The sequence below is a fragment of the Notothenia coriiceps genome, unplaced genomic scaffold, assembly GCF_000735185.1.
Source record: "Notothenia coriiceps isolate Sejong01 unplaced genomic scaffold, NC01 NC01_scaffold00037250, whole genome shotgun sequence".
In the NCBI taxonomy this organism is placed as follows: domain Eukaryota; kingdom Metazoa; phylum Chordata; class Actinopteri; order Perciformes; family Nototheniidae; genus Notothenia; species Notothenia coriiceps.
In genome coordinates, this window is record NW_011369951.1 from 6946743 (window position 1) to 6958885 (window position 12143).

Genomic DNA, 12143 nt, shown 5'->3' on the forward strand with positions numbered 1-12143 from the left:
TGTGTGTGTGTGTGTGTGTGTGTGTGTGTGTGTGTGTGTGTGTGTGTGTGTGTGTGTGTGTGTGTGTGTGTGTGTGTGTGTGTGTGTGTGTGTGTGTCTCTCATAAGCTGAATGTGCAAAGAACATAACTTTGATGTGATCCGTCTCACCGCTCTGAATGTAGTGTTTCACAGGGGAATATTACCTGGTTTCTGGTTGGGTTGTCCGTGTACTGGGGGGGCTCTGAGGCTGAGGCCGGTGCACGGGTGGCAGTGGAGTAGGATGGAGGTGGAGTGTCTGAGGAAAAACTCACTGCAGGAAAACACAGTACAGGTACAATTACAGTCTGAATACATTACAGTTGAATTAGCATTAGGCTGTTGTGATCACATCACAAGATGGTCTCTATTTTATTACACATACTCCCATGTGAATACAAATACTATGTGTGTTTTCTACAACAATCCTTTAAAAATATCGCTGTCACAATCAGAACACCTTCTGAATTTGCAAACTCAAACAACATCCACAGTTTTACAACTGAATACAGTGGCCTGCAAATCCGGATAAACTTGGTTTATTTCCAACATGTCTTATTACTTCTTGATGTTTTGTGGCCTGTCAGACTTATTTTTGTAACATGAATATCTTCCAACATCTTACAACTTGGTTGGTAAAATATTATAAAAGCCATAATAATGCACCTAAATTGATACCAACCAGTAATCTTGACATTGTGAAAATAATCCTGTTTTCTTGTGTGTTAAGAAGCATCAATGTGCTCAGAAAAAAATGTTTTTAATGTATTACAAATATATTGTGTGCAAAGTTGACCAAAATAAAAGTGGTCAGTTGCTTTACTAGATACAGTATATGCATCAATTGTATTACTACTGGTTACTGAGTATAGTAGTTTATTTATAGTATGCTTAAACCATTGTGCCCATTCAAAGTAATTATTTCAAGGCTATTCTAGACTCGCTCAGATTCAGTCCTGTCACACTGGGAGGGATGTGGTAGCTAAGCATTAGCATCAAAGGCTAGTCAATCATAACTGACAACCATTGAGACCACATTCATAGCTAGCAACAATTGTTATGGACCTAAAACCTAACCTGGATGTCTTGATTGAAAAAATGTATAAACACATGCTATGGTTCACCTTGCCTTTTTGCGTGATGAAACAAATCTTGTAGCATCTTGTTGCTACATCCGATGCTTATAGAACAACTGACTTTTAGTCTTTTAGTGCACAGCAGGACCGCTGAACATGCACAACGTTCATGGTAAACAGTTAGGCAAACAATTCAATAAATAAAATAGTGTAAATGGTAAATGGACTGTACTTATATAGCGCTTTATCCAGTCTTTAAGACCCCTCAAAGCGCTTTACATACTACATGTCATTCACCCATTCACACCCATTCATACAGAGCAGTGTACCTTACTCTAGGACCTAACATTCACACACATTCACACACCGTTGGCCATGCCATCGGGAGAAACTCAGGGTTAAGTATCTTGCCCAAGGATACATCGACATGTTGACTGCATGGGCTGGGATCGAACCCACAACCTTCTGGTTGAAAGACGACCGCACTCCCTCACAGCCACAGCTAAAATAGTGTATGTTGTATAGTCAATTCATAATACAAATATTGACTTCTAACTAAACTCTAATACAGTCTCAGTACTCTCTCTTTTTTGCTGAAATTAGAACCTTTTTTTTAAGGGAAAAAACGTTGTCTATTACAACATGTAAAGACAACCAACGAGAGAGCAGATTCAGGTAGAGTCCTGAGACTGTATGTTAGAATGCTGCTCTGACCCTTGAATGAACTGTAATAACGGAGAAGCACATGTTAAAAGCAGAGCAGGAATGATGTGGCAGGCGGTCCTCCCTTTGAGACATGAGAATTTTAGATAAAACAGAGGAGTGTTGTTGGTGTTTTACCTCGAGGAGGAGCTGCAGGGCTGGGCTGGGCCTTTGGGCGGGTCGGGGGCTTCAGTCCCGGTGGGAGAGGGATCCCACTGGGAACTCTCTGTGGAAGAAGTCAGTGATATAGAATGTATTATCTAATGGTGGAACACGCAGGACACTTGTATTTGTTGTTGAAACAAACACAGTGATCTACAAACTGTTCTCGCTGAAGAGCAAACTGTAGTCCTTTACTTTTAAATGTATTTATCCTAAAATAACATTTTGCTGCCTGGTCTCACATGAAGAAGAGAATACTCTGTTCAGCATGAGTCTAACTCCTGCAAATTGGGAAGTGCTGCCAGTAAAGGTCTACACTAACATGAGCTTAAAGGTCTCCTATTATACTATTTGTAGGCATATATTATAGGTCTCAGTTATAAAAAACATGTGTCTGAAGGTTGGGTGGGCGGGAAGTTGCCAGAAGTTCAATGTAAAGCCAGCCCACATGTTAGTACTGTCTAGCAAATCTGGATCAATCAATCAATCAATCAATCAATCAAAAAGTGCACTTTATATAATAAGTGACCGTTAAAACATTTTGGCCAGAGGATCATAACGTTTATTAATATATTATTACAATACTTTACATTCTCCATTTTGCCTTTTGACGTCTTGACATCGGCAGGATCGAGCAGAGACATTGGAAGAAGTCCTCTCTGAAAACAAAGGGCCAAAAAAATCTGAGAATACATGAAATATTATATGAGGCTGAAATACAGAAGACAACAAAGCACAGGATTATGCAGGGTTTTCACCAGCCCAAACCATAACCTATATTACACCAACTGGCTTTCCCTCAATGTCTTTCTATCCTTGTCAGATCAGACCTCAAGGGGCTTGTAACTTACAGAATTACAAATGCCTTCATACATTTAATAGAACAAAATTATTTAAATTGAAAAATGGTGGTAAATCAAACCTTTCTTTGGATGTTGATTTAGATTTCTGACCAAGTACACACCTTTTATTGAACATCACAGCCTAAAATCATGATTTATTTGTAAAATGCTTCAGTTATCATCATCAAACACATCATTACAAATTGCCACCACCTCTGCAGTATTTAGCTATACGATGTATTCTCTATTCTTACCTGTCCATCATATATGACAGTTGCCATCCCATCCCTGTCTTCCTCGCCAAATAAAAACACCATGGCCCCCCCCGGCACCGTTAGCTCTTGAGGCCCTCGGGCCATGTAAGGAACTCGCATACGCATGTATCGAGAATCCCTGGGAAATTAAAAAGAAAATCTGTCATACTTACCATCAACAAACATTTGTACAGTATTGGTTGTTTAAAAGCTCAGGTTACTACTTGGATGTCACAAGATTAGGGATGGGTATCGAGAACCGGTACTAAGTCAGTACCGGTACCTGATTGACGGTGTTGGTTGGTACCGTTAAGCCAGTCGACAAACGGGGCTGCGATCGGTTTATGAATTACGCTACTTCCTTAGTTTAAACAATTCTGGTTGGTTGGGAACCTTCATCCCGTATGACGTATCCAGTTTGAGTACCACTCTGATTGGCCACTGTGAATGCCACTCGTCATCTCTCCTAACAGCGGTCTTATTATTGTGAGACTCCCGGGGGCAGACCATAGGGGCAGACGCAACATCTTGCTAGAAACAGCGTCTCAAGGCTTCTTAACATTTAACAACCTATTAATGATGCATACCCACTTAACGGAAAAAACTCAGCTAACAGACGATTTTAACCATTTTACGGACGGAACAGAAGTCCAACACCAAGAGTCTAAATCAACACTTAGAAAAACGGGCTAACGGGGCTAACGGCTACTTTAGCACATATCTGCAGTGATGCAAATTAGTCGCTTTTCGGCGCCTCCCGCTTTTTTAACGCTGCTTTGGGTGACTTGTGTAATTCGTGGAGAACCGAAGAGTTTTCGTTTTTTGGGGGGGAGGGGGGTCCGTCCGTTAGTCCATCCGACTGACGGACAACTTCTCACTTCAAAAAAGAAGAAGAAATCTAGATCGCAAAATAATTAAACAAACGAGTGCCTGTTTTTCCTGGCCAAGGACAGGTTTCTTGAACACAACACGAGCGTAACGTGTCTTCACGTGGTTATGTCTCGTCTGAAAGGAGTGTAGACTAGACTAGAGTGCTTACGGAGAGCACCGGAACGACGCTCCAGCTCTTCAAATATTGCAGTACCCATAAGGAGCCGTACACATGACGCAGTGTTTGCGTGGTTGTGTCTTTAGTTGTAAGCACAGTGGCGATCTGTTGTTATTAGCATCTGATTAGCTAGCTATGCTAACGAATTTAAAGAGCTTTTCTACAACCAGGTGGAAGAGAGCTCTCTCCTGAGAGGCTCAAATAACCTCAGCTCAGTGAGGTTAAGGCACACCTTGATATGATCATTATAATTATTAATGAGACATTAAAATAAATGAAAAACAGGTATAAAATACTATATGAGAGTAACAAAAAAGTTGTTAACAATAACAAGAATAGAGTTTAAAAGGGGAGTGATTTGTAAAATATCCCAAAAGAAGAATCTGCTTACGGTTCTGTTTTATATGGGTGTTGAGATGTATCCATAGCCCCTAATGTTGCTCTCAAAATGCACCAGATTGATGCTTTTAACTTCAATATTTAAAAAAAAAATCTTCCCGGGGGAGCATGCCCCCCGGACCCCCCTAGAGGAGGTTAGGTCCCCCCCCCACTTAAATCATGTTCACATGGATAGGATACTAAGTACATTTGCACACATCTTTCTGTTTTGGTGGACATGCCACAACTGTGCATGCATGCACAAGTCATAGTAAAAATATCTGGATTAAGAGGTTGGTTTTCTTTGTACAACATGAAAGAAAGGCCAAATGAATAGTCTGTGATTTTAGTTTTTTTAAGCAGAGGTTGAGTTCAATCATTTGTACGGCCCTCGGAGGATTTTGTAAAAATTGAAAGGAAAAAGGTTCCCCACCCCTGCTGTAAATAATAATAAAAATCCTTGATTTATAACATCTCTGTCTCCTATTGATCTGAGTATATTATAAAAAATAGCCAGTTAATTGAAGCATTATAGCACAGGCCTTTGTCAGATGGTATATTACGCTGTTTTTTTCCTGCTTCGAATAGTTCTCTCTTTTTTCACCATACCTGTGTTTGCATCACTGTATCTGGCAAAAGCAATCTTTTCTACGTCATTTTATCGGTTAATCCAATGTCTCTGTGTAACTTTAAAATGATTACTGATAATCCATCATTACAATTATAAATAATAAACGCAATAAACAGATTATAATGGTTAGCCGACCGGAGCTTACGGTTTAGGAGGTGCACACGCAGCGTCTCGTTTTAACTGAATAATGGTCATGTTTACATGGATTGATGAACTGCCCCACTGCCCACCTTCCAGAGACACACTGTCAAACACACTCATACCTGCTTGGTATGAAATTGAAAAAGTTACATTAAATAAAAATAAATTACAATAAAATGTCTTTAGTTTAATCTTCACATCTTGTAATCATGTCTATAATTTTGAGAACCAAATTATTGAAAAGTATCAATAAGAGTATCGAAAAATATCGGTATCGATAAGTAGTAGGCCTATCGGTATCGATAAAATCCTAACCATACCCATCCCTACACAAGATAATACTCACTGAGCTCCATCCACCTTGGGCTCATAGAAACCAGGTTTCTGTGGTGAAGACAGAGTGATAGTTGGCAAAGAGAGTGATTGACAACATCATCTTCATTTATACTGACACTGTACTGATTCTTACCTGCAGCCTCAGAGGTTCAAAGCCTCCAAAGTCATCATTGGGAATCATGGATGAAATCACCTGAAAGCAGAGCATCTCTCAGTGTAAGTGACAGGAGCAGGTTGGAAGCTCATTAAAGTATATATTACTATAGAAGACTGTGATTACTATACCCCCATAATACAACATTCACCAACTCTACCTTTGCTTTGCCCAGGAAGTCTCTTTGCTGCAGCTGCTCCACATCCTGTTTCCTGGGACGAAACACCACGTTGTCAGGCACCAGCAGAGGAGCCAGGACCTCCTCCCTCTGTTATCAAGGCCAGAGCAAAGCGTTCAAATGACAATGTTTGATTTACCCCAGTGGGTTCTCAAATAGAATATCAAGAAAGTCCCTAAAAGGAGCAGTACATTTTTATTTCCCGGATTGGAGTCATCTATGAACACTGTCATTGTTTTGCGAAACAGGTAAAAAATGGTATTAGAATAACCATTGTGTTACCCTTTGCCATGAAGGTATAAATAACCTTGAAAAGACAATCAAACCACCCCTTTACTTCCTATAAAGTCATTCATGTTAAAACAAAATATTCCATGAACATTTGTTATAATTCATCCCTTGACTGTCCCTGCTGCCACGCACCTGAAACACCAGCACAACCAAATGTAGCACAGCCTCAGATCGACTGTGTTCCAGGAAGTTTCCAAATGTGTCTTTCTATCCTTGCTAGGATGTCAACTATGGCAATGGCAGAAACAAATGTAAACACTGGCAATGTGTCCCTGAAGTCCCTCTCTAAAGTTGTGACACTCACCAGGACGCTGTCCAAAGCCGCCTCTATGTTTCCCCCCCGAACTCCTCCTCTCTCCTGGGAGGCTGACAGCAGAACCTCCCTGGCCTGCTCCCATTGGCCCATCCGACAGTACACAGCTGCTGCATTATACAACACCTAGGGGACACGTCAAAATTATACATGCTGGGACCAGCCGGTAGTATTTCCTTTTGAAAAGGGATGTTGGGCTGGATTCAGAGAAAAGGCAGTTTGATATGACCGTTTGCAGACAGGCAGGATAGGTTAGGATTGTTTAAGCTAAAAACTACATTTCCACCTCTGGTATTCATACCACTTTGGCCACTGGAGTGGATTGTGAGACTGTGATTATTCCTTTCAAAGAGGTTAATGTACAGACTGTACACACAATTAATGTTGTGTGTACTCTCTGCACATCTTTTTGTCCCTGCGTTCATTTAAAAGTTGAATCTTGTTTGTGGTTTAATTTGCAGCCCCAAAGATGATGACATCACAGGACTTAGAAGTCAGCCTCAAACACTGGCAACTCGACTTGGACTACCAGCTGCTCACGACTTGAGCCTTTTCACTTAAAAACACCTGATAGATTTTTAAAGCTGTGCCTTTCAATCAGAGGCACTAAGCGGGGTAGTCAGTCGGGAAGGGGCCCTTGGCTCCCCACTTTAAGGCCCTGTTCTGATTAGGCTAGTTTGATACTGTCACAAACAGATGTATATAATTCTTCTGTCTTACAAACAGCCGCCACAAACAGCCGCCACCTACTTCTACCTCATGAGAAAAATAAATAAAAATGATCAGCGACACTGATGATGCAAATGAGATTTACAATGTACAATTTTGAGATACTTGTACTTTACTTGTGTATTTTCATGTAATGCTACTCCACTAGCTTTCAGAGGTAAATAGTGTACTTTTACTCCACTACCTTTATTTAATACATTTAGTTACTTTACAGATATGGATGAATGATGTGAAATATAATCAAGTGTTAAATCAGACTTTAGTTCCACCTGGAGTAAATCCACAAGCTACCCTGCAGTATACAAAGCCATTCAAACTAGCTGCACCTTTACCAGCTTTGAGAACACTTTCATGATCAATCATTATAAAACATATCATATATATTATTCTGAAATGGACCAATCTGCACAATGACTACTTTTACTGTCGCTAATTTAACTATATTTTGATGCTAATACTTGTTCTACTTTTACTTGAGTAACATTTTGAATGCAGGACTTTTACTGTAACAGAGTATTCCTACACTCTGACACTTCTACTTTTACTTAAGTACAAGATCTGAGTACTTCTCCCACCTCTGATCAGGGGTGGATGACACTGACTGTCTGTTGGAATTCCGCAAACCAATGGGCACATTGCTTTTAAACCTTGGCTTTAAACATGTTATCTGTTACCGGCAGCTGCACTGTCTGTTGAAGCTAGAGCATGTCTTATCTGCACTGTGAGAAATATGTGATGTTGTGTAACCTCCATCAATGAGGCTTTGTTGTTAGCATCCAGGTGAATGGGATGTTTGAAATAAACAATGGAGGTAATGACATAGCACATTTGGCACTGTGTTCATTCCTCAGTGGTGATAGACATAGGATTGGATTTCCTTTATATTCTATTGTAATGTGTCAGAAGAAGCATACTGGAGTCTCATGCTTCCCTGTATTAGTGCAGGTGTGTGTTGCAGTGTGTGCGAGTGTGAGGCTGAATGTCAGACCTGCCAGCTGTACAGTTTGAATCTCAGTCCCAGCTGCCTGTAGTCGATGACCGTGTTTCCTCTCATGTGCTTCTGTGCCCAGATACAGTCAGACAGAGCTTCCTCCAACCTGAGCAGACAGCAAACAGACCAACATTCAGGGAATAAGAGTTCATTTTCTAAATGTGGCATCAACAAAAGCTTTACAAAAAAAACATGCTGGTTTTACAGGGGTGTTGTGGGTCAGACTTTTTCTTTGTCACACACATCAATTTGTTCTCCACTGGTTGCCTGGCAACCTCACAATGATGAAAGGTCTCCAGGAAGTGACTGCCAAGAAATAGTTGAGCTCATGTACGCCCAGAACAACATGTGTGACATACATGTTGATAATGAGCTTTGAAGTGCTGCTTGGTAGATGTTGTCACCTGTGGACACATCCTGGCTCACTATTTTCCTCTGTTTCAGTCACAATGCTGAGCTCAGATAACCAGCTGCATCTACAGTCAAGATAAGAGCACCTCTTTCTAAATTCACACATGTTTCCCTCTTTTCTCAAAATTACAAGAGTATACATGGTCAGTATTTGGAACAGATTGCTCTGATAATCAAAAATAAAATCAACCTACCTGTCAATCTGCATCATCACTGCTGCTCTCTGGAAGAAGCCGACAGCGAGACGTTCATCTTTGGCGATAGTGAGGTCTAAAGCCTGGAAACACAGAGACAGGTGGATGTTGGACACAAAAAGATGGAACTATTATATATATATATATATTTATATCAAATCAAAATATATTATAGCCACAAATCACAAGAAATGCCTTAAAGGGCTGTACAAAGCAAAGACAAAAAACTGTCACATCCTGGCCCTGGCTGATCGCCTCACTCCCTCACCTGTGTATTTGCGCTCCCTGTTAATCACCTGCCTGGCCTCAATGAGCCTCAGCTGTCCCTAATCATCACTCCTCACATGTGTATTTAGTCTGTGCTGTTTCCTTGGTCATTGCCAGTTCGTCTTGTCTGTATAGCAGAGAGTGCTCCATGTTACTCTCCTGACGTAAGCTATTGTTCTAGCTGCTTAGCATTTGTACCAACCTAGTTGGTTGTTTTTTTGTTGCTTCTTTAGTAGTTTTCCGCCAACTTAGTTGGTTGTTTTTCGTTGCTTCCAGTCAGTACATTTTTTGATCATTGCCTGTTTTATTTTTAACTTTTGGATTAAACGCTTGACTAAAGACCCTTTTGCCTGATTGTGCTGTTGAGTCCTATTTTTTGCTCGTGCCTGTACTTGTGCTTGATAAAAACTAAATACAAACGTCATAGCATAAAAATTATAAAAACATTATACAACATTATACATCAACATAAGTATTGCCATGTGATAACAGCATCTGACTGAAGTGATGGTAATGTTGAATGGAAACTAGGTGATGGAAATTATTTTCCAAGGAAGACAGATGCGAATAGATGGGTTTTGAGTTTGCTTTTGAAGGAATCAACGGAAATAGCTTTGCGGATCTGAAATGGTAGACGATTCCAAAGGAGAGGTGCTCGGAAGAAAAAGGCTCTGCCACCCATGGGTGATTTTTAAATTCTGGGGATTGAAAGGAGACTTGCATTATGGGATTGTGGGAGCCTGGTAGATAATCGCGAGATAATTAATGATGATAGATATGGAGGTGCTAGTCCATGTAAGATTTTAAAGGTTTATAGTAAAATCTTGAAGTCAGATCTTATGTGAATCGGGAGCCAATGAAATGAGAACAAGGGTGATGTGATCACATTTCCTGGTTCTGGTTAATATTCTGGCAGCTGTGTTTTGCACCAGTTGTAGTTTGGCGGTTGTTGATTTTGGTAGCCCAGAGAAAAGTGAATTGCATTCCAACCGAGACTATAACATGCTTCCTTTTACGGTGTAAGTATTCAGCAGTGATATCCCACGGATGTTAGGTAGAAGACAGTGGATAGAGCTTCATCATCAAGAGACACAGCGAACCATAAACATGGCATCAGACAACATACTAGAAACTTAATGGGTTTAATGGAAATTACTGTATAATCAGAGGTGGGAGAAGTACTCAGATCTTGTACTTGAGTAAAAGTAGAAGTACTCAGATCTTGTACTTGAGTAAAAGTAGAAATACCAGAGTGTAGGAATACTCTGTTACAGTAAAAGTCCTGCATTCAAAATGTTCCTCAAGTAAAAGTAGAAAAGTATTATCATCAAAATATAGTGAAAGTAGCGACAGTAAAAGTAGTCATTGTGCAGATTAGTCCATTTCAGAATAATATATATGATATGTTTTATAATGATTGATCATGAAAGTGTTCTCAAAGCTGGTAAAGGTGCAGCTAGTTTGAATGACTTTGTATACTGCAGGGTAGCTTGTGGATTTACTCCAGGTGGAACTAAAGTCTGATTTAACACTTGATTATATTTCACATCATTAAAAAGAGTAAAAGTACACCATTAAGCTCTGAATTGTAGTGGGGTAGAAGTACAAAGTGTCAAAAAATGGAAATACTAACTTAAATTGAAATAGTAATATAAATACATCAAAAATATACTTAAATGGGACCTATCATGCAAAATGCACTTTGTAATGTCTTTTATACATAAACATGTGTCCCCGGTTGTGTCCGGGGAACCATGCAAGCCGTCAGAAAATAAAACCTCTCTTTTCTCCGTACCCAAATCTTTTAAAAACGAAGGTCAACGAGCGGATACGGATTTGTGCCGATATGACGTCAATTGGCGGCGACCCACAGAAAGTTGCCATCAGAAACAATCCTGACAGTGTTTTGGAACGTAATTCTCGTCTTTGTTTACATAGCAATGCCCTAACTAAACACTCAGAGGCTAACCTGTAATGTAGAGCAACATGTGTTTAAAAAGCAGGAAATAAAAAAAAGGAACTCTAAACCCCGCCCAGAGAAAAAGCATTTGAGCTCCATACTGTTTCAGAAATAATCTTTGATGTGGGTTTAGAACAGGAATGGCGTTTTATCACAGTAGACATTTAACTTTTAGATATTGTATCAACGCAAGGAACCAAAACTTGAGTTGTTGCCTGTTACAAATACCTTGGATATCTTGCTTGAATGACTGTCTCTCTTTTAAACTATTCATGTCAATAACTGCTTAAAAAACTGAGGGTTAGGCTAGGCTTCTTTTTCCAGGAATAAAGTCTGGCTTTCTCGCTTGAGGGCACGGGCCCAGGGCTAGTCACCTGTGACCTTTTTTAACCTGTGCTGATGTATAGAATGCACCTGCCAACTACCTGAACAAACTAAGATGCTGCGTATCATAGTGCTCTGAGATTTGTTCACCAAATTTAGTAAAAGCCTTACTCATGACTGTACACCCAAGGCAGGTTTACCCATCACTTACTGTACGGGGCTGCAGTCACTGGTACACGAACAAGCTTTTAATCTATAAATATGTTGGGCAAAAACCTCCGTATTATATCTGTTCATTGATAAAGCAGAAAGTTGCAAGCAGCTATTGTCTGCGATCGGCAGGATATAGTCTTGTTAGATGTGCCCAAGAGTAAGGACTGTCTTAGGTAGACAGCTTTTATGCTGCGCAGCTCCACTTGCTTGAGAACAGTCAACAGCAAAATTGAAATTGAGCATTTTTTTTCTCTGAATGTATTTAAGAACTCTAAATGAATGTTTCTGACACTCTGGGGTAACTTTGTAAAATGTTGAATATGTAAATATGATAATCCTCTCGTTGTATTGTTGTTGTGTGTTGTTTTTATGGTTTCAGTGGAACTAAATGATGCAGGTCTCCCTTGTAAATAGATCGATGGATCTGCAAGGGACCAATCTGTCTAAAATAAAGGTTTGAAATGAAATGAACTTTATCTCCGGCTTTATCTGAATCGGGCTCCCCGCCTCCTCTTTTTGTTTTTTTTTACA

General features: G+C 40.0%; 1 protein-coding gene across 1 annotated transcript in view; it reads right to left on the minus strand.

The window, feature by feature from the left end:
• The window catches only part of noxa1 (NADPH oxidase activator 1), a 20033-nt gene extending 10768 nt beyond the window's left edge, over positions 1 to 9265 (minus strand). The window contains exons 1-11 of the mRNA XM_010796643.1: positions 9230 to 9265; positions 8849 to 8976; positions 8241 to 8349; positions 6515 to 6649; positions 5902 to 6009; positions 5721 to 5780; positions 5598 to 5635; positions 3054 to 3192; positions 2548 to 2616; positions 1934 to 2021; positions 185 to 291 (exon numbers count right to left, since the gene is read on the minus strand). Of these exons, the coding sequence (XP_010794945.1) occupies positions 185 to 291; positions 1934 to 2021; positions 2548 to 2616; positions 3054 to 3192; positions 5598 to 5635; positions 5721 to 5780; positions 5902 to 6009; positions 6515 to 6649; positions 8241 to 8349; positions 8849 to 8976; positions 9230 to 9265 (1017 nt within the window). The remainder of the gene's footprint in view (positions 1 to 184; positions 292 to 1933; positions 2022 to 2547; positions 2617 to 3053; positions 3193 to 5597; positions 5636 to 5720; positions 5781 to 5901; positions 6010 to 6514; positions 6650 to 8240; positions 8350 to 8848; positions 8977 to 9229) is intronic.
• Between the last annotated feature and the right edge of the window lie 2878 nt (positions 9266 to 12143).